Genomic DNA, 24,425 nt, shown 5'->3' on the forward strand with positions numbered 1-24,425 from the left:
TAAAATTTAGTTTTTAGCTAAATTTTTGGCCTACAAAGTGATGTAATACCTGCACCACTCTATACGCACAGTACTGTGCACAGTGTGCAGTCATCGAAGAAGAGTGTGGACAGAGTGATTAAAAAACAACACGCTTGAAACAGGAGGAGGAAAACACAATGAGTGGCAAATTTGACGTGCGTTTGTGCGAAGATTGTGCATTGTTTCTTCTGAGCTATGTTGAAATGGTGATACACTACTTTTTTTTTCCGTTCCTGCCGATCGAATGTCCTGTTGATGACAACTCAGTGCTCCCCTCTGATGTCTAGTAGAGTATAAAAGTATTTTTAAAAATTGTACTGCGCATGTGTCGAACTCGCCCACCCGCGGTTGAGTATACTTTACTATGTGGACACGACTGAGTGCGAGACATGTCCGGACGTGGAAATTGAAGTATACACGGGGCTTTAGGCTTTAAATAACTGCCATTTCATCTACTTTTTTAATATTCATCAGCAGACATCTTTTATTCCGGACACACATTTTCATTTGCAACTCCAGTGTCACAAAAAAAATAAACCAGCAGTTCAGATCTCACCTGTATAGCACAACCTGATCACTGAGGGAGCCGACAGCTAGATCTGGATAAAAGTTTCCATCAATATCCAGTCCTCCAGATATGGAATAGCCCAGTCGCTTGACTCCTGCATTAAGCCCATCCAGAACCTTTATATGATCATAAATTCACCGTCAATTAAACTCAAAACACATCAATAAATCTTTTCAGTAAATAGAACCTTGAACGTGTTACTGAAAGCTGTTAGAATGAATCAATATCACACAAGAAGTCATGCTGTTGTTCTGAATATCAGCATGATTAGCCTTGCTGATTTTCAGACCAAAAGTATGGAGCACATGTAATGGTGCTTTCATTCAGTTGAAATTAATATTGGATAACTGACATTTTACACCATACTGCTTTAACTTAGCTCTGCCAATAAAACATTGCAGCATAATTAACCATTGCACATCTTTCTGAATGAATCAGTGTTTTCGAAAAAATCAGTTGAGTGAAGGATTCAAAGACTCACTCATACGCAGTGCTGACCCAGTGCTGTTAGATTGCTCTATCAGCACAGCACTCTTGGACACTCTCAGCCAATCAGATTAGGGGACCAGAACTAATTGTTGAATATTGAATATGTTAATATTCAAGAACTGTTGATATCATTTAATTCATAATTGTGACTCTATAGAACAACTCAGAAGTGTTTTTTTTTTTAACAAAAATCTCAATGGCTGTAATATGTGCATATGGAATATTCTTAAATGTAAATTTATTTATTTTTTCTACTGACACAAAAAAAAAAGACTTTTCCAGCATGTGTGCGTGTGTGTACGTGTGTGATTGTGCTCGAGAGAGAGAGAGAGAGAGAGAGAGAGAGAGAGAGAGAGAGAGAGAGAGAGAGAGAGAGAGAGAGAGAGAGAGAGAGAGAGAGAGAGAGAGAGAGAGAGAGAGAGAGAGAGAGGTTTACCTGTGAAGGTTTGGTATCAATGCCAGATGAAGTGCCACGGTAAATAAAAACTTTCCCATCGCCATCAAACGGGGCTCCAACAGCAATGTCTAAAAACAAACACATTCAGATTCCAATTTAACTAGATTTTAGAGAAAATACTATACTATATACACATGAAATGAGTACACCCCTGTGTAATATCACTGAACTATCAAATGATATTTGATAATAACTGCATTATTTACAAGCTCACAGGTAGAGTATTTCATCTTATGAACAAACAAAAAACTAATACTTTAGAAAGACAATTAGTGAAAGCACAGGCCCCAATCATGTTAAATCAAACAGTATTTATCATTTATTTCACATAAAACCATATGCTTATTTAGTCAAGCCTCCTTCCATTTTTTGTGAGCACAGGAGTGCAAAAAACTACTAATTAAAGGTGCACTATGCAGCTTTCCGTCCACTGGAGGGCGCCTATTCAAAACAAATTGTAGTTTGATGACGCAAAGTGTGAGCGCAGCATCTTGGGAGATGTGGTCTTCTCATCACAGCCGGTGGAAAATAGGACTCGGGCAGAAATCACGTTCATGCATATGGTTATTAACGTTACTGTAGTGTAAAGCAGAGCAGGACCGAGTGTAATGGACCTGAGCACAGCTGCTGGAGCGATTGTTAAACAAATACCATAACAAATAATGTTGTTCTATTTATCATATTAGATACATTTAACTGTGTTTAAAACGATGTTATGACTTAACTCCGTGCGTTCACTTGTTCACACTGCTAAGAGTAAAGCGCTCCTGCCAAATAAAACCCAAAACCGAGGGTAGCGCAGAAATGACGCAATTGACAGGCGACTCCCTCAAATGCAATGCTGAAACGTCCCTGCCCGTAGTTAAAATAGCAATTTTCTCACAATTTACAAATAGTTGGAAACTTCTGGGATATTGTAGATACTCAACTGAACAAAATATATAACACCGGCCTAGTGGTTTTTGGATATTTTACTGCAAAAATACTACATAGTGCACCTTTAAGGTTAAGTCCAAAGGCTTATAATATTTTAATATTGATAAAATACCATTTGTTCACATATCTTAAGAAAGAATGATTTATATTAATTTTACACAGAATTATGCGATCTGAGCAGGTTTGAGTGATCTATTAGCAATAGGAAGTTACACTATATTGCCAAAAGTATTGGGACGCCCTTCCAAATCATTAAATTTAGGAGTTCCAATCACTTCCATGGCCACAGGTTTATAAAATGAAGCACTAGGCCTGCAGACGCTTCTACAAACATTTGAGAAAGAAAGGGTCGCTCTCAGGAGCTCAGTGAACTTAAGAGTAGTACCGTGATAGGTTGCCACCTGTGCAAAAGTCCATTCCTGAAATGTCCTCACTACTCAATATTCCACGATCAACTGTTAGTGGGATTATAACAAAATGAAAGCAATTGGGAACAACAGCAACTCAGGCGTGAAGTGGTAGGGCATGTATAATCACAGAGCGGGGTCAGCGCAAGCTGAGAGTCACAGTGCACAGAAGTCGCCAACTTTCTGCAGAGTCAACAGCTACAGACCTCCAAACTTCATGTGGCCTTCAGATGAGCTTAAGAACAGTGTGTAGAGAGCTTCATGGAATGGGTTTCCATGGCTGAGCAGCTCATCCAAGCCTTACATCACCAAGTGCACTGCAAAGCGTGGGATGTAGTGGTGTAAAGCACACCGCCACTGGACTCTAGAGCAGTGAAGACGTGTTCTCTGGAGTGACCAATAATGCTTCTCTGTCTGCTAATCCCATGGATGAGTCTGGGTTTGACGGCTGCCAGGAAAATGGTACTTGCCTGACTGCATTGTGCCAAGTGTAAAGTTTGGTGGAGGGGGTGTTATAGCATGGGACTGTTTTTCAGGGGCTGGCCTTTGCCCCTTAGTCCTAGTGAAAGGAACTCTTAATACTTCAGCATACTAGGGGTTGCACCGACTATTAGACCTTAATGCTCTGTCATGACGCTTTAAGCTTGACGTCGACTAGTCGCTGGCCTATAGAGGGCGCAACAGGGTAAACAATTTCCTGACATGCAGGCTCTGTTTTGAACAGTTAAAAATGACAAATTAATGCATACTCCAAGAGCTCTCCACAAGACATGTTTGACTATACCATCTGGATGCTCAAAATGTATCGGGAGAATGCACGCTTATTGTACAGGTAAGTTCATCGCACTAAACTAATCATCGCGCTATAAAAATCATTGTGCTAAACTAATGCGTGCTGCATTGCAACACACACACATAGCCGATCACACATCATGCGGAGATCGCGCGCCTCACAGAAAACCATTCAGTAGCGCAGAAATGTATCAACACTGTTCTGTGATTTATCAATTAAATAGCTTAGAAACTGAAAAGTTCTGGCATATATTTCTTGATAACTAAAACTCACAGCTTCACTATTAGTAGAGAGATGCTGCCAGGTAGAGGTACATGCAATGTAACTCTACCTGGCAGCCATTCACATGCAATCACTTTATTGTGCTACTTTATCGGTATCTTATTCAGAACGAGCAGAAATCTGTGAGAAATATAACGACCATAAGACAAAAGAACTGATACAAAAGCTGTTATGTAGGACCAATATCCTTATGGGCAGTTCTGTGTCATATGTCATAGCTGTCCTGTGCACAAGAAGACCCGTGTTCGCGTCTCAGCTCGAGGCTCAGGTTTATTCGTTAATTAATGACGTCATCAGCGACTAGTCGTTGTCGACTCGACTTTCATCACATAAATGTCAACTTTAAAAAAATGGAAGCTGTTCCACCCCTACAGCATACTAAGACATTTTGGACAATTTCATGCTCCCAACTTAGTGAGAACAGTTTGGGGACGGCCCCTTCCTGTTCCAACATGACTGCACACCAGTGCACAAAGCGTGGGTCCATAAAGACATGGATGAGCGAGTTTGGTGAGGAGGAACTTGACTGGCCTGCACAGAGTCCTGAGCTCAAGCCGATAGAACAGCTTTGGGATGAATTAAAGCAGAGACCGTGAGGTCAGGTACTGATGTTGGACGAGAAGGCCTGGCTCTCAGTCTCCGCTCTGATTCATCCCAAAGGTGTTGACGTCAGAATGCACTTCTAGAAGAATGTTAAAAAATTCCATAAACACACTCCTAAACCTTGTGGAAAGCCTTCCCAGAAGAGTTGAAGCTGTTATAGCTGCAAAGGCTGGGCACACTCAATTAAACCATACGGGTTAAGAATAGGATCTCATTAAAGTTCATGTGCATGTTAAGGCAGGCGTCCCAAAACTTTTGGCAATATTGTGTATTTTAGACACTTTCTGGTGTCTAGAGTTTTAAAATTACTTAAATGTTGAGGATATCTGGTAGCCTGATAAGAAAATATCAGAAATGTTCAGCGGTGTTGTCCGTCTCTTGACTCTACATTCAACGCGCCAAAAACTCCTGGTCGTTGGCCCCGAGGAAGTGGAAACTCGACTGGCCCTGGGACGCACTTGCAGGCTTGCTTTCGGCCACTAATGCAATAAAAGATTATGACTGACACACAAGTTAGAAAACCTGTATTCATTGGAACAAAACTGAGAACATCTGTGATTTCCAATGACCTTGGTTATAAAATGAGCTGTGAACACCAGAACCTTCTCAGTTTTGGACTGTGAGACTTCACAAAGATGATCCAGAGACATAGTGACCATTCTCCTAAAATAACGCCACAGACACTGTGCTCATGTCCTTGAAAAACAGACAAGCTAGTGCTCTAGACATGGCACAAGGGTTATCAATTGAATCAGAGTTTCTCTGACAGTGTGAAAGACATTGTATCGCATAATAACCTATTGTTTCCTCTAAAGCACAAAACTGCAAGATTAAACTTCGCTAAAGGATATGAAAGAAGTGATGAGATCAAATGAGACCAAGATAAATGTGTCCATCTCAGATGAACCTGGCTAGGCACCAAGAATTCCTGTGGATATACCAAAATACTGGCTGACAGTCTGCAGAGGATTTTTTTGTACATCAGCCAAAATCAGTTTCAAAAGATGGAAAAAGTGGCCTGGCCAAGTATGTCGTCTGACTTGAATACACCTTAAGGCTATTTTTGTTGTTTATTCTCCGTGCTGAGAAGGATTGATGATCAAAAATAAAGGCGGACAAAGAAAGCATAAAGTAACAGATTTGAATCACAAATTGTGTTGCATTGAGTTCCTATTGAGGGGGCCTGTATTTTTAATCCAGTAAATCCAATCAGTTAGAGAACATATCCTACTGTTCACCTAAGTTGTACTGTTTTCAATCTTTGATAAGTTATGTTGCACAGAGGTGTAATTACTTCATGTTGTACTGTAACTGTAATATGATCTTACATAAACATTTTTTCTTTTTAAATTTACCATCAAAGAGAATCACCTACCTGTGTAACTTTGCACAAAGAACCAAACCCAGAGGTCAATCTAAGATACCACAAAGGCGAAGCGCACTTGTTTTGTTCTTACCTTCATAACCATCCCGGTCCAAATCTCCAGTACTGCTGACAGTCAACCCAAACATGGAGTCATACGTTCCGTTGAGACGGATCGGCCGTGCCTTTTCCCAGTGGCTGGCTGGGTTCAGAAACACATACACCGCACCTCCAATCTCTGCCTTTCGGTCAAAGAAATTTGGAGCTCCCACTACAAGATCTGTCCAACTGTAGAAGAAATCTCCCTGTTAGGTATTGAGCGCGTCAGCTTTACACAGGGGCATGTAAAGTGCCTTACCCGTCGCTGTTCAGATCAGCAGTGGCCACAGAATAGCCAAAGGAGGAGGCCAGTTCCTCACCCCACAGAATATGGTCAGGCATCAGCCGGTAGACTATGTCCGTCCGCAGCAGAACCACAGCTCCTGTGTGATTGGCTCGAGGAGCTCCGGCCACCAACGTCAGCTCAGACTTACTCATAAGACCTTTGGCTGAGTCCACAGAGAAACCTGTGACAGAATAATGCCAACTGAACACATGTGATTTTGCACCTGATTTAATTTGGTCTTGCATAGGAATGTGGTATGTGAGTGTATTGGTGTTGTCAGGATACCACTATCAGCAGTCAATACCAATACATTTGGAGTTTGCAATTGAAAAAGGTATTCAAATATTGCATAGGAGTTCTGCCATAATGGTCTTTGTCTACAAACCCAGGTAGCTGTTCTGAGAGACGTCCTCAAAGGAGCTTTTGGCTTTTGATTCCACAGTTTTATAGACCAGAGCATCCTCAACGGGACTGGCCATAAATAACAGCCCTGAGAGTACAGACAGGAAGAGAGAAGAGTTCAGATGATTTACAGAAATAACATCCACATCAATTAAATCACAAACAATACTCCAGGGTGGCACGTCCCTTGGTTCTGATCTGATGGGGGAAGTTTGCGTGCCCCTAAAACTCAGATGGACGCTTCCTAATTTTCTCACTCCTTCGTCCTCCAACTGATCAAACTTAGCCATCTTGTAGAGCTTCTCAATTCTATCATTTATGGATTTGTATGCTCATCATTGTAAATATTCCATTCGTATATAATTTAAGATAGTATTTGGGAGGTAGGGAGTCTGACACCATTTTTGTTTGAACGTATTTATTGTTTATGATTAGAGGGTTAGGGACCTTAATTTATCCTTTTATTTATTTTATTTTTTGTGACTAGGATTTGTAAAAGGGAAATACTGATTAGCTTTTCTAATTGTTATTTTGGCCTAGTCGGCACATGTACTCAAAAATCGCCAAATATGTTGCCATTTATCACAGCCATTAAAATGTTCAATTTTCCCAAACTATTATTGTTTCATTCTCAAGTTCATGTTGCATCCTTCAACCCTAGACCAGGCGTAACAAAGGGACAACTATACAAATAAATATTAGAATACCTAATAGCTAAAAATGTGTGCCTTAACATAATGACCAACTCATAAGAAAACATTTGTGGCCTATGTGATCATTTGTCTTTATTTGGACAGTCAACTTTAGACATTCTACCAACTATAAAATATAAACTCAGCTATCTCTCATTCATTTGAAACTACATGTCAACTAATTCTCCTGAGAAAATGAGTAGACTGTTAGGTTAGGGTTCGGGTTAGGGCTAGTAGAATACGTTGATGTACTTGCAAATTGAACCAGGGTCTCCGGCATGAGAGTCAAGCGTGCTAAAAAGGATGCCAAAGACCACAGCATTGAGCTGTTGAGCTCAGGCCAGTGAGGCTTCCACACAACGCTCTTACTGACCTACGTTAAACTCGTTACCCCTAAATCTCACTTCCATCCAGGTCACTCAAACCCAGGTCTTCGCGTGGGAGGTGGACTCACTAACAAGTATGCCAAAGACCGCAGCATCTAGTGTTACTAGTGCGCCTCTTGAGGCCAAGGAGTGAGATCTCTTAATATAGTGTTAGCAGATATTAAGCAGACAGTCTACTAATACTCTAATGACTGCTAGATGACATTATAGGACTTACAGTTAGTAGAACATCTCAAGTGGCTATCAAAATAAAGTGTAACTGATCATTCTGATCCGTGGTCCAATAAATCTTTGAAAAGCTCTCAATCCCATTACCTTTCCAGTTGTAAGTACCCGGAGCCCCAAACAGGATGTAGTTTTTGTCAGCTGTGAAACTAGCTGACAGGCCCTGCTGGCAGAATCCGAACTGCTCATGACCATGAGAACGGCCTTCACATAACTTCCACTCGCCCCCGTCCAGATCATCTCTCTCAGTCAAATCCTCACTCAGCACATAACAGCGTCCGATCGGGTCACGTGTCTCAAACGTCTGGTTGACATGTTGTCTGAGCTCATAGAGGTGAGCACACGTCTGTAAGATGACATCAGAACAAAGACAAGACCCATTTAGTATTGATTTTAGCATTGCCAGTCCACTGCTGATGGAGCAGGACTAGAGATACTGACTGCGTCCGAGAACCTAGGCAGCTGACTCGTTGCCTTATCAGCATTGTGTGAATGAAGGCACCTCACAAAACTAATTTCAGGCACACTTCTTAGGCAGTGTAATAGTTTAATGATCTACAGCAAAATAGAGCGAGCTTTGGTGAGAACTAAACACATATTTAATTACTACATTAGTAATTTCTCGCTAGAAATGACATCACAAGTGGAAAATATTGGTAAAAAAAAAACATACATTTACACACAAACTGACCAGCAAACACAACCTTTAGACGCCATCTTATTTTCTCAGCTCAACTATCACAGAATGGAAAGCACAGGACTGTGGGATATCAAAGGCAGCGAAGGACACATGTATGCTGCCTTCAAAAATCGATCAGATAAAGGTATCTCAGGAGACAGGAAGTGAAGCAAACATTAGATTCGGACGTGGATTGATGCCTTCCTGACTTCAAATGTGTCCTCCGAAGGCAGCATTTTCCAGGTTTTGGACGCAGCCGAAATCTGCATTTAAGTAGCCCTCCAGGAGGAGCTGCCACCCCTCTGTTCCTACTCGCCCACTCCGAGCGGGACTCGAATTGACATCTCCAGTGTGGGAGGCTAGACAGGTGCGCTAACAAGGACACCAAAGATTGCAGTCGCTACACAGAGAAAAAAGGTGTCAAGACTGTCCCTTTAGGGGCAACAGCTTGTCACTGGGGCAGTGCCCTTAAAAGGAAATTATACCCCTTTTTTACCACAAACATTTTTATTGTAGTACCGTATTTGTACTCTACGGTACGAATATGCAGTTTTAAGGAGTACAAAAAAGGTACAAAGATGTCCTTTTAAGGATACTGGCAAGGGGTTGTACCCCCTAAAGGTAAACTTGTGACACCATTTTTCTCTGTGTGTAGCGTCAGCTCTTACTAGATGGCCTCCATTCATACCGAACTCGAATCTCTCATGGAAGAGCTTGGATGCATAAAAGGAGGAGTGACAACAGTGAAGGATAAAAAAAGGACTAGGCCTGGACTTTATGTTGTGTTTTGTTTATGTTTTAATGTATAGCCCCGTTTCCACCAAAATTACCCGGAACAATTTGTACCAGGAACTTTTTTACAGGAACTTTTCTCCCCCCCAGACCTGCAGCTGTCTGCGTTTCGACCGCGATAAAGTTCCGAGAAGATTAGGCAAATTAGTCCGGTGATGTAGGACTGCGCGCGACTGCTCCTCCAAATCAGTGAAGGACAGTAATCATTTTTAAGTGTACCGATTGAAAGATTTAGTGAACTGTTTACATGAGACGTTATCTAAACCGATCTGGTGTTTACATGTGATGACTTTCAATCGCAATCATTTTGTGACATGCAGTTTGTCTGCCGCACCTAAAAATGTCAACGCTGTTTTCTCCAGCAGCTGGAGTGTGTTAACTGTAGCCATAGCAACTCTTAACGGCCACCAGGACTTGTTGTAAAGTGTAATAATCATCTCAGAAAAAAAAATCTTCTGTCAGGCGCAGTTAAAGTAAAAACTGCCTGGGGCAATATACGCTGTGTCATTACTCCAACATTATCTTCATAACTTACGAAATAAAAAGTTTACCCCTCAGAAAAATGAGCTTTCCTCTCTTGTCAACATGAGCGCGGCGCGCGCCGTCACGTCATGTAAGGACACACACTTAAAAGTAATCGGTCAGGTCGTTTACATGGTGAAAAAAAATTAATAACGAGTATGGAAGAGATTCAAGCTGTGCTGCTTTTGCTGGTTATGTATAGGTTTACTAAAGAGGTAATTAACAATGACAGAAAAGAGCACTAATATGCAGATTCAGCAGCATGCAGCATATTCAGAAAGCTTGTAAAGCTAGATTTAAAATGACAATGTATATTATTATCAGCTATTACGGACATTGAACGTGAGATGGCTGAGACAAACGCGCGCCATCAGACAGAGAGCAAGACTGATATTTACTGAACGCAGAACGAACCTCGCAAAAGACTTTTAAAAATGCCGGTTGAACTGCGTGAGCTCAACCAATCAGCATGTTCAGCGCCCAAGTCCCGCCCTCGAAAGTTCCTGATCTTTGAAAAAGTACTACCTCGCGAGCAGGGCCGTTTGGAGGGGGAAATATTTACCCGGAACTTCATTTATACCCTGGTTCCTGCGGTCTAAACACACGAAGTACCACCCAAAGTTCCTAGTGTTTAAACGTTCGCCGGTTCCCACCTCCTTCTTCCCATAATACCATGCCTCGTTACAATGTTATACGCAGCCAATGACCACTTCACATCAGATCTCTGATCAACCTGTCATAGGTATAAGATATACTCACCACCACTTTTCCACCAATCCCTTGACTTTTGACTGTGACTCCCAACCACTGGTTGTCTTTGCTCTCTTGGTCCAGACTCACTTGAGAAAACAAGAAACATGTTTACCTTAAATGGATAGTTTAGCAGAGCTAAAAGCTCATCACATGAAAATGAAGCTGAAATGTTACCATTTCCATCAATGTCCACTCGTTCACACTTCTCCGATGTAACCGGACAGCGATAGAGGGCACCAGGGCGGCTCATCTGCAAAGGTCCCACTCCTCGGGCTTGAGGGGCCCCAACCAATATCCTGTAGAGGAAAACTAACTCTTTAAAGGCTGTCCCTAGATCTAAGTCAAACTAATAAACACTGTTTATGAAGAACTTACTTTACTAGAGCTGCCATATTGGCCTTACCAATTTCTCCCATTAGTGATACATTTGCTTTGAAGTACATGGAGAAAGCTTCTAATTGGACATCAAATTCATTTCAATAGTGGCAGAGTGTTTCTTAACCCTATCCTAGAGGCCTTCAGCACTGCACATTTTGCACTCAAATCAGATCAATGGAAGAAAGTCTAGGACGTGTAATGTGTGGAGACATTAAAATTATGCAGTTGTAGTTCTTTAATATACATGTATCTACCTCATAAGGATTGTTGGTATATAATAATTTAAATGTTGGTCATTCAAATATGGGTGTCCAACAAAAATTACTCCTTAAGCATGAAGGTTCCAGAATTTTCCAGGTGGTCATGTAAAACCCCAGGGAAACATCTACGGATCTTCTGACCGCTCTTGCTTTGGCTTAGGTTATTGCTCCTCCATCAGGCAAACACTGCACAACAATGATGTACTCTCAAAACAAGAAGGAAGGAATTGTAAGTTTGCCAAAGTGCATGTGGATCAACCAGAACACTATTGTCACAGGGTGTTTTGGTGTTGGGTTCATGTTTCATGTTCACTGTCATGTTCTGTCATGCACTTCCTGGTTTGTCATGTGATCGTGCCATGTGCTCCCTTGTCTTGTGTTCTGTCATGTCATTGGTTCATTGTTTGTTCATTGTTCACAGGCGGGTCTTGTCTAGTCCTCAGTCTTTGTGTATTTAAGCCCTCATGTTTGACACGTGTCCTTGCCTTTTATTGTATTTGTAACCTGTTGTTGGTGAACTTATGTTAAGTCAACTCTTTTCTTTGTTTTTTACCAAGCCAAGTCTTTTATTTATGTTTAGATTTAAGTTTGAATTAATAAAACTGTGTTTGGTTTCTAAACCTCGCCTCTCAGTGGGATTTAGTTACAACTACTTTATTATGTGGACAGTTGAGTCCAAAAATACTCCAGCTGGAGTTTGTCCCCAGGACCTGGTGGCCGGTCAGCTTGTTTATTCTTTGTGATACATATAAGAGTTATTCAGCTGAATCAATTTGCAAATAAACTGGTGTGTGGTGGGTGTTCTGGTGCAATATGGCTGCCGTCATATCATCCAGGAGGATGCTTCACATTGGTGGAGGTTGAGGAGATTCCCCACTTCCAGATGTAAAGCGCTATTCAATTACAATTATTATGTGACAAATGTAAATTTAACGCAAATGTAAATGTTGTGTAAATGTAACAAATTGTAGTAGTAATAGTAGTAGTAGAGCCCAAAAAACAACATCAAGACTTTGTAAAAGGGCATAATATGGCCTCTTTAAATGTTGTATTGGTGATTGTGCTAGTGCATATTTTATTTAAAATAAATGCTTTGCTTTAATTGTTAAATAAAGTGTTATGGCGGGACAGGGAAAAACCTACACATTTGCTTGAGTTTTCAGAGCCTACAGGCAATTTTTACATTCATGTATGTATGCCTTTTGACATTGTAGACTGACGACTGATTTCATGCTCTATAATCACTTTTTTAAAGTGTTATTTAGAAAGTAGGAGGCTATTAAAATGAATGGTTTAGAGAGAGTGAAGCAAAAACTGTTAAATTTGCCAGTTTGTAAGTTTTTTTAAGGTATTTGTCTTAATACAAGGGTTTTGCAAGAACCACAAATGTCCAGGCATTGCATATCCTTTTCTGAGCCCCTGACTGTATTTAACAAGCTTTGTATTACTGAGTGGGAAAGAAAGCTGAAGATCTTTGAAGACAGAATGTGAGGGTCTGAGTCTTGCCCTTGGTTTTGTGTTGAGGCGCCTGGATGTGGTACAAGTGCTCCAAAAACTCTGGGAACTCATTAGCATGAGAAAGACTCTGTGTGAAAGGCATCTAAATGGAGGACAATGAGCTGATCCTCCCCTCCTGCTCCATTTCAATAATTCTTTCAGCTGTACATTTACTGCGCCTCTCGTTTAATGCATTTTAGCATTCCTTTAGTAAAGGCTGTGATCAGTATATATGGGACATTACACACACATACACTTTTCATTGTCATACAGAACACAGAAAAGAACAAGTTTCTTCTACTTAGCTCAATTGAACAAGCAAGAGTCTGGTCTCAACTCAAACGTGACAATCTGCAACATTACATTTTTTACTAACATATAGTTTTAGACTAAATATTAAAATTAAACTTTACTTGGGAGTAGTTAATTGCACAATGCATTTTTTTATATTAAGCTTAAAATGTGTTTAATATTACTAAGTTGATTCTGTTTCCATAAAAGGCACTAAAGACGCCCATCTCCCTACAGTGGCTCTAGAATCCTTTTATGAAGCGACGAGAATAGTTTTTGTGCGCAAAAAAACGAAATAACGACTTATATATTGATGACTGATTTCAAAACAACGATTCGAACGGTTATGAATCAGTGAATCGATTCATGATTCGGATCGCGTGAAATGCTGAAATCACGTGACAATGGTGATCCGAATCCTGAATCAATTCACTGATTCATAACGGTTCGAAGCTTTGTTTTGAAATCGGCAATCACTATACAAGTTGCAATTTAGTTTTTTTTTTTGCGCACAAAAACTATTCTCGTCTCTTCATAAAGTGATTGTTGAGCCCCTGTAGTGAGATGGGCTTTGTAACGACGTCTTTAGTGCCTTTATGGGTCTTGAGAGAGGAAATGTCATTGGTGTCAATGAAGGCCTTTCTGAGCCATCCGATTTCAACAAAAATATCTTATTTTGTGTTCTGAAGATGCACTTACAGCTGTCGAATGACATGAGCGTGAGGAATTAATAACAGAAATTTCATTTTGGGGTGAACTAACTAGCCTGGATGCCAGCCGAATTTAGCCCCGCCCACAACATTTTTAGGTCGGGCGGTTCGGTCTGGCCTTGCTCCATAGAGGAGTAATTATCCCCGAACAGAAACTGTTCGGACCAATGAAATCATCAGGGCGGGCTTTAGACGATGACGGACAGATGATCAACAGTAACGTAATCATCACGTCATCAAAGGGGCTTGGATTATATTTTTCCGAATCCTAAACGGAGAGCTTGTTTGTATCTGCATTCACCTTCACTATTTCTCTCAAAAATGATGATCATGTTGGGTAAGTACTCTGTGTATCATTAAATTCTTTTATTTTTTTACAACACCGGATCGTTTATTCCAGCGCGTGTGCAGACAGGGTTGCCAAGTTTTTACAACAAAACCCGCCAACTACTAGCCCTAAACAATAGCTTCTCGAGAGGGGGTTTTCCGGGGGGAAAAAAATGACGTTTGGGGGGTAAAATGTGTGTTATTTAGGCAAGGTTGCCTGCTAAAATTCACACTCATGGGTCTATATATCACATAATAGTCGCTTCAACCCACTGACATGAAAAACATGAAAAACAAAAAAACGCGGACTTGGCAACACAGTGCAGTTGAGCTCTGTTGACATTTGACAATGCGTCGCTTCGTTGCTCTGATTGGTTGTAGGTCGCTCCAATTGAGGTCTTTCCTGGTTCGGTTGAAACACGCCCCATAATCACAGCCCAATGGAGCATCAGACTCATATTCTGACTAGAATTGAGTATGACCACGTCAGGCTATGAACTAACCCTTTAAGGTCTGCCTCTTGTACCCTGGGGGACTGTCAAAATAAAGTATTTGTATCATGACCCTCTGAAAACCTTTGTAAGAAAGTTATGTTGTAGATGGATGTGGGCGACAGTGACAGTATTTAACAAAAAACAAGTTCCCTAAACAATCTTCTAAACAACTACATAATCATCCGAATATGCAGCAAACAGGCCTGCCCTATAGTGCAGGAGGCTGTGAGGTCGAGTCACGTCTCTTTTAGCAGTGGCTATAACGGGCAGCCGCTCTCACACGAGTATAAATAGAGCTCACACACAGTAACAGCAGGCCAGACGACACCACATGACTTCCTTGTACAAGGCCAATCAATTGTGTCCAAATGTGCATTTACTGCCTTTACACTGGGAAAAGGTGGATCTGATCTCACGGTGTGAGTCAGAGAAAGATCACTGGACTCAACCGGCATGCCAGAGGCGTCGGTAATGAAGATCTCACAAACTGCATGTCGGTCTACAGTCATTTATTCAGGGAATTTCCCTGGATCGGATAACATGAAACTCTAAATCCACTAACTTTCGTAATCTAAAACATTTATAAAGAGGGAGAAAAGCACCAGAAGTCAGTGCGTCATGGAGATTGGGTTTATGTCTGACTGCAGTTCTGAAGTTTCCCCTCAAGGATCAATAGACGTACATACATATACATACATATATACATATATATATATATATATATATATATATATATATATATATATATATATATATACATATACATATACATATACATATACATATATATATATATATATATATATATATTATATATTAAACAACCTGAGAAAATGGAAATAAAACCGTTAATACATTAATGCTATAAGACAACAGCTCATAAAGCAATGCAAACAAGACTGGACACACATTATTTGTCACTTTTTAACAAGTGAACAGAAAGATCATCAGGCTGGTTTCATAAACTGCTTAGACTAAAGTTTCTTAAAAGTCAAGGTAGATCGGCCTACTTTGAATCACAAGTAAGACTAATTGCTAGTTGGTCAAACTAACTCTTAATAGTGGCTAAGTTTATGCAACTGCCTACAAACCCTTTCTGCCTCGGGCCTAGACTAAAATCCTTTTTAATGTGACGGCTTTTAACAGCTTCTTGCTAAAAAAGCATCTTGTAACCTTATAGCTTAAACACACACAACCTCCTTTTAGATGCTCATGAGACAGACGGGCTCCAGTGTGAGTCGTCGGACACTAGTAAATATACAGCTCTGATGGACACGATGAACAGAAATACACATCATTTAGAGAGCGACAAACAGAGAAGGCAAAGCCAAAACACAGAGATAGGAATGATGAAGCCTGTATAAATCACACACAGACACATCACATCACAGGTGTGTGAAAAAGACACGTTTTAAACCATTTTAACTTTACATCTTACACACAACACTCAATACAATAAAAAGCAAAATGCCTATTATTTTTACACAAAGTACAAAGTCATTTAAACTTAAATTACATTAAATTGACTTTAAAAATGTGTTAAATGTGTTAAATCTTGTATAACTTGTCTTGTAATAATATCTTGTAAATCTTGTATAAAAAAAGTTGAAAACAGCTTAACTTATTTTGATGAGTTAAAGGTGGGGTAAGTGTTATTTGAAAACCGTTTTAGAAAAAGGACACGGGCCGAGTGGAATAACAGATTTGTAGCCAATCAGCAGGTAAGGGGCGTGTCTAATGATGGTGAGAAGAGCGTTCGCTCTCGCTCGGTGCACGTCATTATTCAAAACACACGAGTCACACATGACAGACATTAGCCGAGAACTAGCCTAATATATGCTGCTTTTGCTTGACTATGCTCGTGTGTCATGTTCACTTGTTAGTCCATTTGCGATCGTATTGTGTCTCACTTCAGCGATGATAAAGCCCCGTTCATTTCCACACCGTATGGAGCATCTAAATCTCCTCACTGTGTGCTTCAAGCATCAGCTCACACAATGTGTCCAACAAGTAGGATACTTTACTCTATATGTTTGTTTCCTCTTTTCATGATCTATATAACCCTTATCCGGTCATAATTGTAATATATCTTTAGCTGGACTGTCGGCTCGTGTTCTAGCGAGTTGTTCATGAGAAGAGTTTGTGTTTTTGTGATCACTATAACTAATCATGTCATAATTGTAATATGTCGTTAGTTCGACTGTTGGCTCGTGTACTATCGAGTTGTGATCGCAATAACTATAACCTTGTCTTAATTGTAATATGTTCGTTAGTTGGACTGTCGTGCTCGTGTACTATCGAGTTGTTCATGAGAACGGGTTGTGTTTTTGTGATAGAAGGGATGACTTGTTCATTGAATATTCGACCTGGATTAGATACACAGAGATTCTGCCATAGCCGTTGATGCCTCTGGGTTTACGTATGTGTGGGGCGGCGCTATCAAAATAGGGGCGAGACCCTTTTGGGGGAAGGGGCGTGTTTGTTTTGGTGATTTGAAATACCAACAACGGTTACCAGATAGCACTTACTCCACCTTTAAAGCAATGTAAAAACATCATAACTTCATAACTTCAAACGTCATAACTTATTGATCATTTATTTTTTTACAGTATAGTTTCTGTCAGCACCGTAATAATTCTCAGAGAAGTTATAAATATATAACTTAAACTCCTGGATAAGAACTCAAAAAATACAAAATAAAAATGATTTAAAACTTGGTTCAATTAATTAAAACCACATAAAAAATGATCCCATGATGGGAAGCTTCTATATATGAAGCGCCTGATGGACTCCTTTAAGGCTCTGACTGTGTTTATACATAATATATTTAATATAGGCCTGGTTTCAAAGACAGGTCTTAGACTAAGCCAGGGTTAAGCCTTAGTTCAATTAGGGCATTTTAGTTTATAAAAGTGCCTTAGAAAAAAGCATTACTGGTGTGCATCTTGAGACAAAACTGATAAAGCAACAAATCACAGTTTGTTTTGTACTGCTTCACGTTCATGGGTGTGAAAAGGTAAAGTCGATGTCCTACTCAAAAAAATTATGCAGGCCCTTCATAGACATGACATTTAAATTCTGTTCACTTTACTTAAAAACATCACATTTTGTCAGCCTAATATGTTTAAAACTGAAGTTTACTTAATTAATTTGGGTTTAAACTACTTAAAAATTAGTTTTGTTGACATTAACTGGGCGGTACATTGGATGTGTAGTTCCCAGCATGCTTTGCAAGGGACTGCATTAAGGGAGTGAATTTAGGGATTAAAGTGTTTTTCTGTAAAGGAAAATATGTTGGTAGTTGATGTTAGTGTTTAAAGTTCAGTTATGTTGGACATTTAGAGGTTTTTCTATAATGTTTTTGAATGATGTGGTTTGAACTATACTGAAGACTGGCACCTGTGCCTAGACTGTGGCCACTCAGTGATCTATGCTTATGTCTGGAGTGTCTTTTGTATAGTTTCATTTCATACATTGTGTATGATGTTATAAGTATATAAATATCATTTAAACTGTATCTGATAAAATTGTACATAACCTTGTCACAAATTGAGTTGGAACAGCTCAATTACATTTCATTGCATGAATTTGTTTTTCATGAGTTGGGGCTACACATAATTATTGGATGATAAACCTGCCCTCAATTCAATTGAGTTATTTTTTGAGTGTGGTGTGCATCTAATAAATTATTCATCAAGAACGTAAGTAAGCAAGCAAGTAAGTTTGCTGCAACCATGGCACGTCAAACTTCACATTCTTTTTAAAATGCGGTGTTTAGTCGTTTCTGATAAGAGCTCATTAGAAATAAACATGACAGCTTTCTTCTTCCATGAGAGGGTTTGGCATCACAACGGCTTTGTTTCCAGAGGGACACACACGTCTCCCATAAATCCCGTAGAATTCAACCAATCAGATGACGACTTCAAAAGTATTTCCCATTTTGTGTGCATCAAGTTGACCACATCCTGACCTACACTATTATGAATTATGATTTATAGACTGGATTATAGCACTGGATAAATGCTTTGCTCCTGGTTTCCATTCAAATTACTGCAGATTAATGTTCAATGACAGGTCAAAGTAGCACTTTAGTTCATGGTGCAGCCTGGTGTTTTCTCTGAGAGCATGATCGTGAATAAAGCTGTGCTTCTGCTGTGATCGTGGGACTTATAGAAGTCAGTCCTGACTCGTTCTTCACACTGTCACAGAACTATGAATTGAATAAATATACATGCCTTTAATTTGGTAACACTTTGATAGTCCACTTAGACATGCTTAATAACTGTGCAACTACATGTCAACTAGAGACACTTCATTATGATACTCCTCAACAAACAGTCTCCTGAATATAAGTGACTTTACAACTACATATCAACTTATTCTATTAACCCGAACCCTTAACTAACAGTCTACGAATACTCTAATTACTGAGTGTTAACATGTAGTTAAATATAGTTAGTAGAAAATCTTAAGTAGACTATTGAAATAAACTCCACATTATTAAGCACCAATAGTTTAAACATTGTTATCAAGTATTTTCCTCTGTTTTCTGGTCCAGCCGGTGAAAAAGGTCCATCTGATCACATGATTTGAGGAATCATTTCTGTCTGGAGCACAAATGCTGCTTGAAGTGTTAAGTGAGCAACAATAACAGTGATGCTGGCCTCTAATAATAGCTGATAATAAGCAGTGAGCTCAGCTCAGCACACTGTAACTCATCTCATACACATACTGTATGTCTGACAGAACAGAAGCGTCCAGCTTTACCGGTGTCAGATGTGTTTGATCAGATCTGCTGTGTCACTGACTGAACATCATCCTGAATATTAACAGATCCGTCTCTGATCGCAAAGTCATTCAGCATGACACACACACACACACAGATGCACATGCCAAATAGATAAATAACAGCCTTCATGTGTTATTTATTAAGTATTGCACTGATGCTGCTATATAAGATCATGTTTCAAGTCACAGTCGTTCTCGGCAATGAGATCTTTTGCCGTTAACATGAGCTGGATCAATGCAGGACATGCACTACAAAAAAATTATTTTCTTACTTAATATTTTTGTTTGTTTTTTCCAGCAGAAACATCTAAACATTCTTAAAATCAAGATACATTTACAGGAGAAGCAACATGACCTCAGATATTATGTCTTGTTTACTGGAAAGTGAGTTTATGCTTAAAACAAGAACAAATATCTGCTAGTGGGGTCTGAAAATTAATCGTAAACACTATTTTACGTTGTCATTGTTGCAGATGTAACATTTAGTTACTATAACTATAAACTATGCATAATTACATGCAACTAGCCCTAAACCAAACCTCAAATCTAACCCTGTAGTTACTTAATATTACTGAGAACCTAAATGTATAATTACAGTGTAATAAAGTGTAGCGCAAATCATCTTAATACAAAGGGATAACACCATTAGCAGATATTTGTTCTTGTTTTAAGCAAAAACTTCATTTTTATACATTTTACATGAAGCGAGACTTAATATCGTATGTAATTTTGCTTATGTCAATGTATCTTGAATTAAAAATGTTAAGATATTCGTCCTGGAAAGCAAGACAAAAATACTAAGTTAGAAAATCATATTGTGGCAGACTCACCAGCTGTGAGGTTCAGGTGTGAGCTGCTGGTGTAAAGCCAAAGAAAAGCCGAAGAAACTTCCCTCCTCTCCCTCCTTGATGAGGATGGTTGTTGTGTCCAGGTTAAACGCTGAGATCCGGGAGCAGAAAGCGAGCAGGATCAGGAGCAGGAGTCCATCCGCTCTCCTCCGCTGCGTGTACCAGACGGACATGACAGTCCTGGATGAGTCCTGATCACCAACACAAGACACTAGAAGGTCTTCAGAAGTGATAAGTGTCTGTTTGCTGTTGCCAGTCTGAGATCGGCTCCAGCCGGGACTAAGACTGCCAAAGAAAGACTGCACAAGTGCACAGCCGCACACACACACACACGCAGAGCCGTGAATAGACCACCCACACCCCCCTCAGCTGACATCATCACTCAGCGATCCGTGCCACATTGATCAGGATACGCTGAAGAATACAAGGACCCGCAGCTGCAGATCTGTGTTGAGTCACTTCACAAAACTTACGTTTAGAAAAGGCCAATGTAAATTCATGTAACTTTTCAAACATGCCCTCAGACACATAATGTGAAAGTGTCATTCAATTGCATTGACGGCGCTCAGGCTACATTTTATAGATGATATAGACAGGCTTACTGTGTGACTAACTGGGTTGATTGCTTACAGTTCATGCACTAGACCTCCTGATGCTTCAATGCATTTATTACGAAGAGAAGCTAATGCAGTAACACTTTATTTTACAGTGTCCTTGTTGCACGTTACATGTACTTACTGTAGTAATGACAGTAAATTATGCATAATTACATGCAACTAAACTTAAACCAAACCCTATAGTAAGTACATGTTAATTGATATTACTCAGTACTTAAATGTATAATTACACTAATTCCCAAATTCTACTATAATGACAGCATCATATAATAGTATCAGGTATGACTAATATAGACCATCCCACCGACAAACCTAACAAAACATAAGATGTATGTATGTACAAAAAATATGATTGACAAGTTGATAAAAGAATGATGCTGTCATTATAGTAAAATCTGGGTTACACTTTATTTTAATGTGTCTTTGTTACAGTGTAATTGTATATTTAAGTACTGTGTAATATTAATGATGTACTTAATAAACACTCACCTAACGGATTATTAGGAACACCCGTTCAATTTCTCATTAATGCAATTATCTAATCAACCAATCACATGGCAGTTGCTTCAATGCATTTAGGCGCACGACGTGGTCCTGGTCAAGACAATCTCCTGAACTCCAAACTGAATGTCAGAATGGGAAAGAAAGGTGATTTAAGCAATTTTGAGCATGGCATGGTTGTTGGTGCCAGACGGGCCGGGTCTGAGTATTTCACAATCTGCTCAGTTACTGGGATTTTCACCCACAACCATTTCTAGGGTTTACAAAGAATGGTGTGAAAAGAGAAAAACATCCAGTATGCAGCAGTCCTGTGGGCAGAAATGCCTTGTTGATGCTTAAGGTCAGAGGAGAATGGGCCGACTGATTCAAGCTGATAGAAGAGCAACTTTGACTGAAATAACCACTCGTTACAACTGAGGTGTGCAGCAAAGCATCTGTGAAGCCACAACACTCACAACCTTGAGGTGGATGGGCTACAACAGCAGAAGACCCCGCCGGGTACCACTCATAATAGGAAAAAGAGGCTACAATTTGCACAAGCTCACCAAAACTGGACAGTTGAAGACTGGAAAAATGTTGCCTGGTCTGATGTGTCTCGATTTCTGTTTAGAAATTCTGATGGTAGAGTCAGAATTTAGCATAAACAGAAAGAGAACATAGATCCATCATGCCTTGTTACCACTGTGCAGGCTGGTGGTGGTGGTGTAATGGTGTGGGGGATGTTTTCTTGGCAAACTTTAGGCCCCTTAGTGCTAATTGGGCATTGTATAAATGCAACCGCCTACCTGAGCATTGTTTCTGACCATGTCCATTCCTTTATGACCACCATGTACCCATCCTCTGATGGCTACTTCCAGCAGGATAATGCACCATGTCACAAAGCTCGAATCATTTCAAATTGGTTTCTTGAACATGACAATGAGTTCACTGAACTAAAATGGCCCCCACAGTCACCAGGTCTCAACCCAATAGAGCATCTTTGGGATGTGGTGGAACGGGAGCTTCGTGCCCTGGATGTGCATCCCACAAATCTCCATCAACTGCAAGATGCTATCCTATCAATATGGGCCAACATTTCTAAAGAATGCGTTCAGCACTTTGTTGAATCAATGCCACGTAGAATTAAGGAGGTTCTGAAGACGAAAGGGGGTTAAACACAGTATTAGTATGGTGTTCCTAATAATCCTTTAGGTGAGTGTAGTGTTTGGGTTTGGGTTAGTTGCATGCAATTATGCATAATTTACAGTTATTAATACATGCAACATACACCATGTTGCCAAAAGTATTGGGACACCCCTCCACCCTATTGTTGCCACCTGTGCAATAAGTCAATTTGTGAGATTTTATTACAACTAAATATTTCACACTCAACTATTAGTGGTATTATAACAACATTGAAACAACTGGGAACAACAGCAACTCAGCCACGAAGTGTTAGGCCACGTAAAAATCACAGAGCGGGTCAGCGCAAGCTGAGGGTCACAGTGCACAGAAGTCACCAACTTTCTGCAGCTACAGTCAACAGCTACAGACCACCAAACTTCATGTGGCCTTCAGATTAGCTCAAGAACAGTGTGTAGAGAGATTCATGGAAAGGGTTTCCACATCAGCTCATCCAAGCCTTACATCACCAAGTGCACTGCAAAGCGTGGGATGAAGTGGTGTAAAGCAGCCGCCACTGGACTCTAGAGCAGTGGAGACGTGTTCTCTGGAGTGACCAATCATGCTTCTCTGTCTGACAATCCCATGGACAAGTCTGGGTTTGACGGTTGCCAGGAAAATGGTACTTGCCTGACTGCATTGTGCCAAGTGTAAAGTTTGGTGGGGGGGGGGGGTGTTATGGTGTGGGGTTGTTTTTCAGGGGTTGGGCTTGGCCCCTTAATTCCAGTGAAAGGAACCCTTAGGCCCCATTTACGCTACATGGGTCAAGGGACCCAATTTTCCCCTGCAGGAAAAAAATGCATGAATTCCGATATCCTTAGATGGTGGTAATAAATCCGATGTGAATCGGATATGTGCATTTGCGTCTGCCATGTAAACAGTCAAATCGGATATTCCATGATTTAAATGAGAATTGTACGTAATTGGAAAAAGGGACAGAGGCGAAGGACGTCAACTGATGGTGTGAAAAGCAAATCACTGAATAATCATTTTGTCTGCATCAGTTGCATCAATTGCATATCGCATATTGCATTTGTCAAAAAAAAAAAAAAAAAAAAGGAAACGGGAAATAGTCACTCAAATAGGAATTGTTCATCAAGACCTACAGTGTAAATGTGTAAATGACAATTTCATGCTCCCAACTTTGTGGGAACAGTTTGGGGATGGCCCCTTCCTGTTCCAACATGACTGCGCTCCAGTGCACAAAGCGTCGGTCCATAAAGTCATGGATGTGGAGTTTGGTGTGGAGGAACTTGACTGGCCTGCACAGAGTCCTGAGCTCAACCCGATAGAACAGCTTTGGGATGAATTAGAGCGGAGACTGAAAGCGAGGCCTTCTCGTCCAACATCAGTGCCTGACCTCACAAATGAGCTTCTAGAAGAATGGTAAAAAATTCCCATAAACACACTCCTAAACCTTGTGGAAAGTCTTCCCAGAAGAGTTGAAGCTGCCAACTCCATATTAAACCCTACGGATTAAGAATCGGATCTCTTTAAAGTTCATGTGCATGTAAAGGCAGGCGTCCCAAAACTTTTGGCAATACAGCCACCACTACTGAATCACTGTGACTGGATCACTTTCACTTTCCCACCGCAACCATTTTCATAAAATCAGTTCAGTTAGAGAACAGACACTACAATTAAAAACGGAACGTGTCTGTTCAATATAATGTGATGTAGCCGCTGAGGGAGTGTCACACAGCGCAAACTGCAGGAGTCAAATTACATTCATTCGTGATGCGTTGAATGAGATCTCGTCATGAGAGCTGAGGTAAACGCGACCACACTCGCTGGATAG

At 40.2% G+C, this 24,425-nt stretch overlaps 1 protein-coding gene across 5 annotated transcripts in view; it reads right to left on the reverse strand.

Annotated features, from left to right (window-relative positions):
* Window positions 1–24,425, reverse strand: part of itga7 (integrin, alpha 7) — a 47,243-nt gene that overhangs the window by 17,854 nt on the left and 4,964 nt on the right. For 4 of the 5 annotated variants that reach the window (XM_067431159.1, XM_067431156.1, XM_067431158.1 and 1 more), the window contains 9 exons: window positions 20,331–20,647; window positions 10,930–11,051; window positions 10,762–10,841; window positions 8,100–8,355; window positions 6,690–6,794; window positions 6,278–6,485; window positions 6,014–6,207; window positions 1,515–1,603; window positions 578–705 (listed from right to left, as the gene is read on the reverse strand). In XM_067431159.1, the coding sequence (XP_067287260.1) occupies window positions 578–705; window positions 1,515–1,603; window positions 6,014–6,207; window positions 6,278–6,485; window positions 6,690–6,794; window positions 8,100–8,355; window positions 10,762–10,841; window positions 10,930–11,051; window positions 20,331–20,521 (1,373 nt within the window). In that variant the 5' untranslated portion in view covers window positions 20,522–20,647. The remainder of the gene's footprint in view (window positions 1–577; window positions 706–1,514; window positions 1,604–6,013; window positions 6,208–6,277; window positions 6,486–6,689; window positions 6,795–8,099; window positions 8,356–10,761; window positions 10,842–10,929; window positions 11,052–20,330; window positions 20,648–24,425) is intronic. The other variant, XM_067431160.1, reaches the window with a different exon arrangement.

This window comes from Pseudorasbora parva, chromosome 22 (genome assembly GCF_024679245.1).
Source record: "Pseudorasbora parva isolate DD20220531a chromosome 22, ASM2467924v1, whole genome shotgun sequence".
NCBI lineage: Eukaryota > Metazoa > Chordata > Actinopteri > Cypriniformes > Gobionidae > Pseudorasbora > Pseudorasbora parva.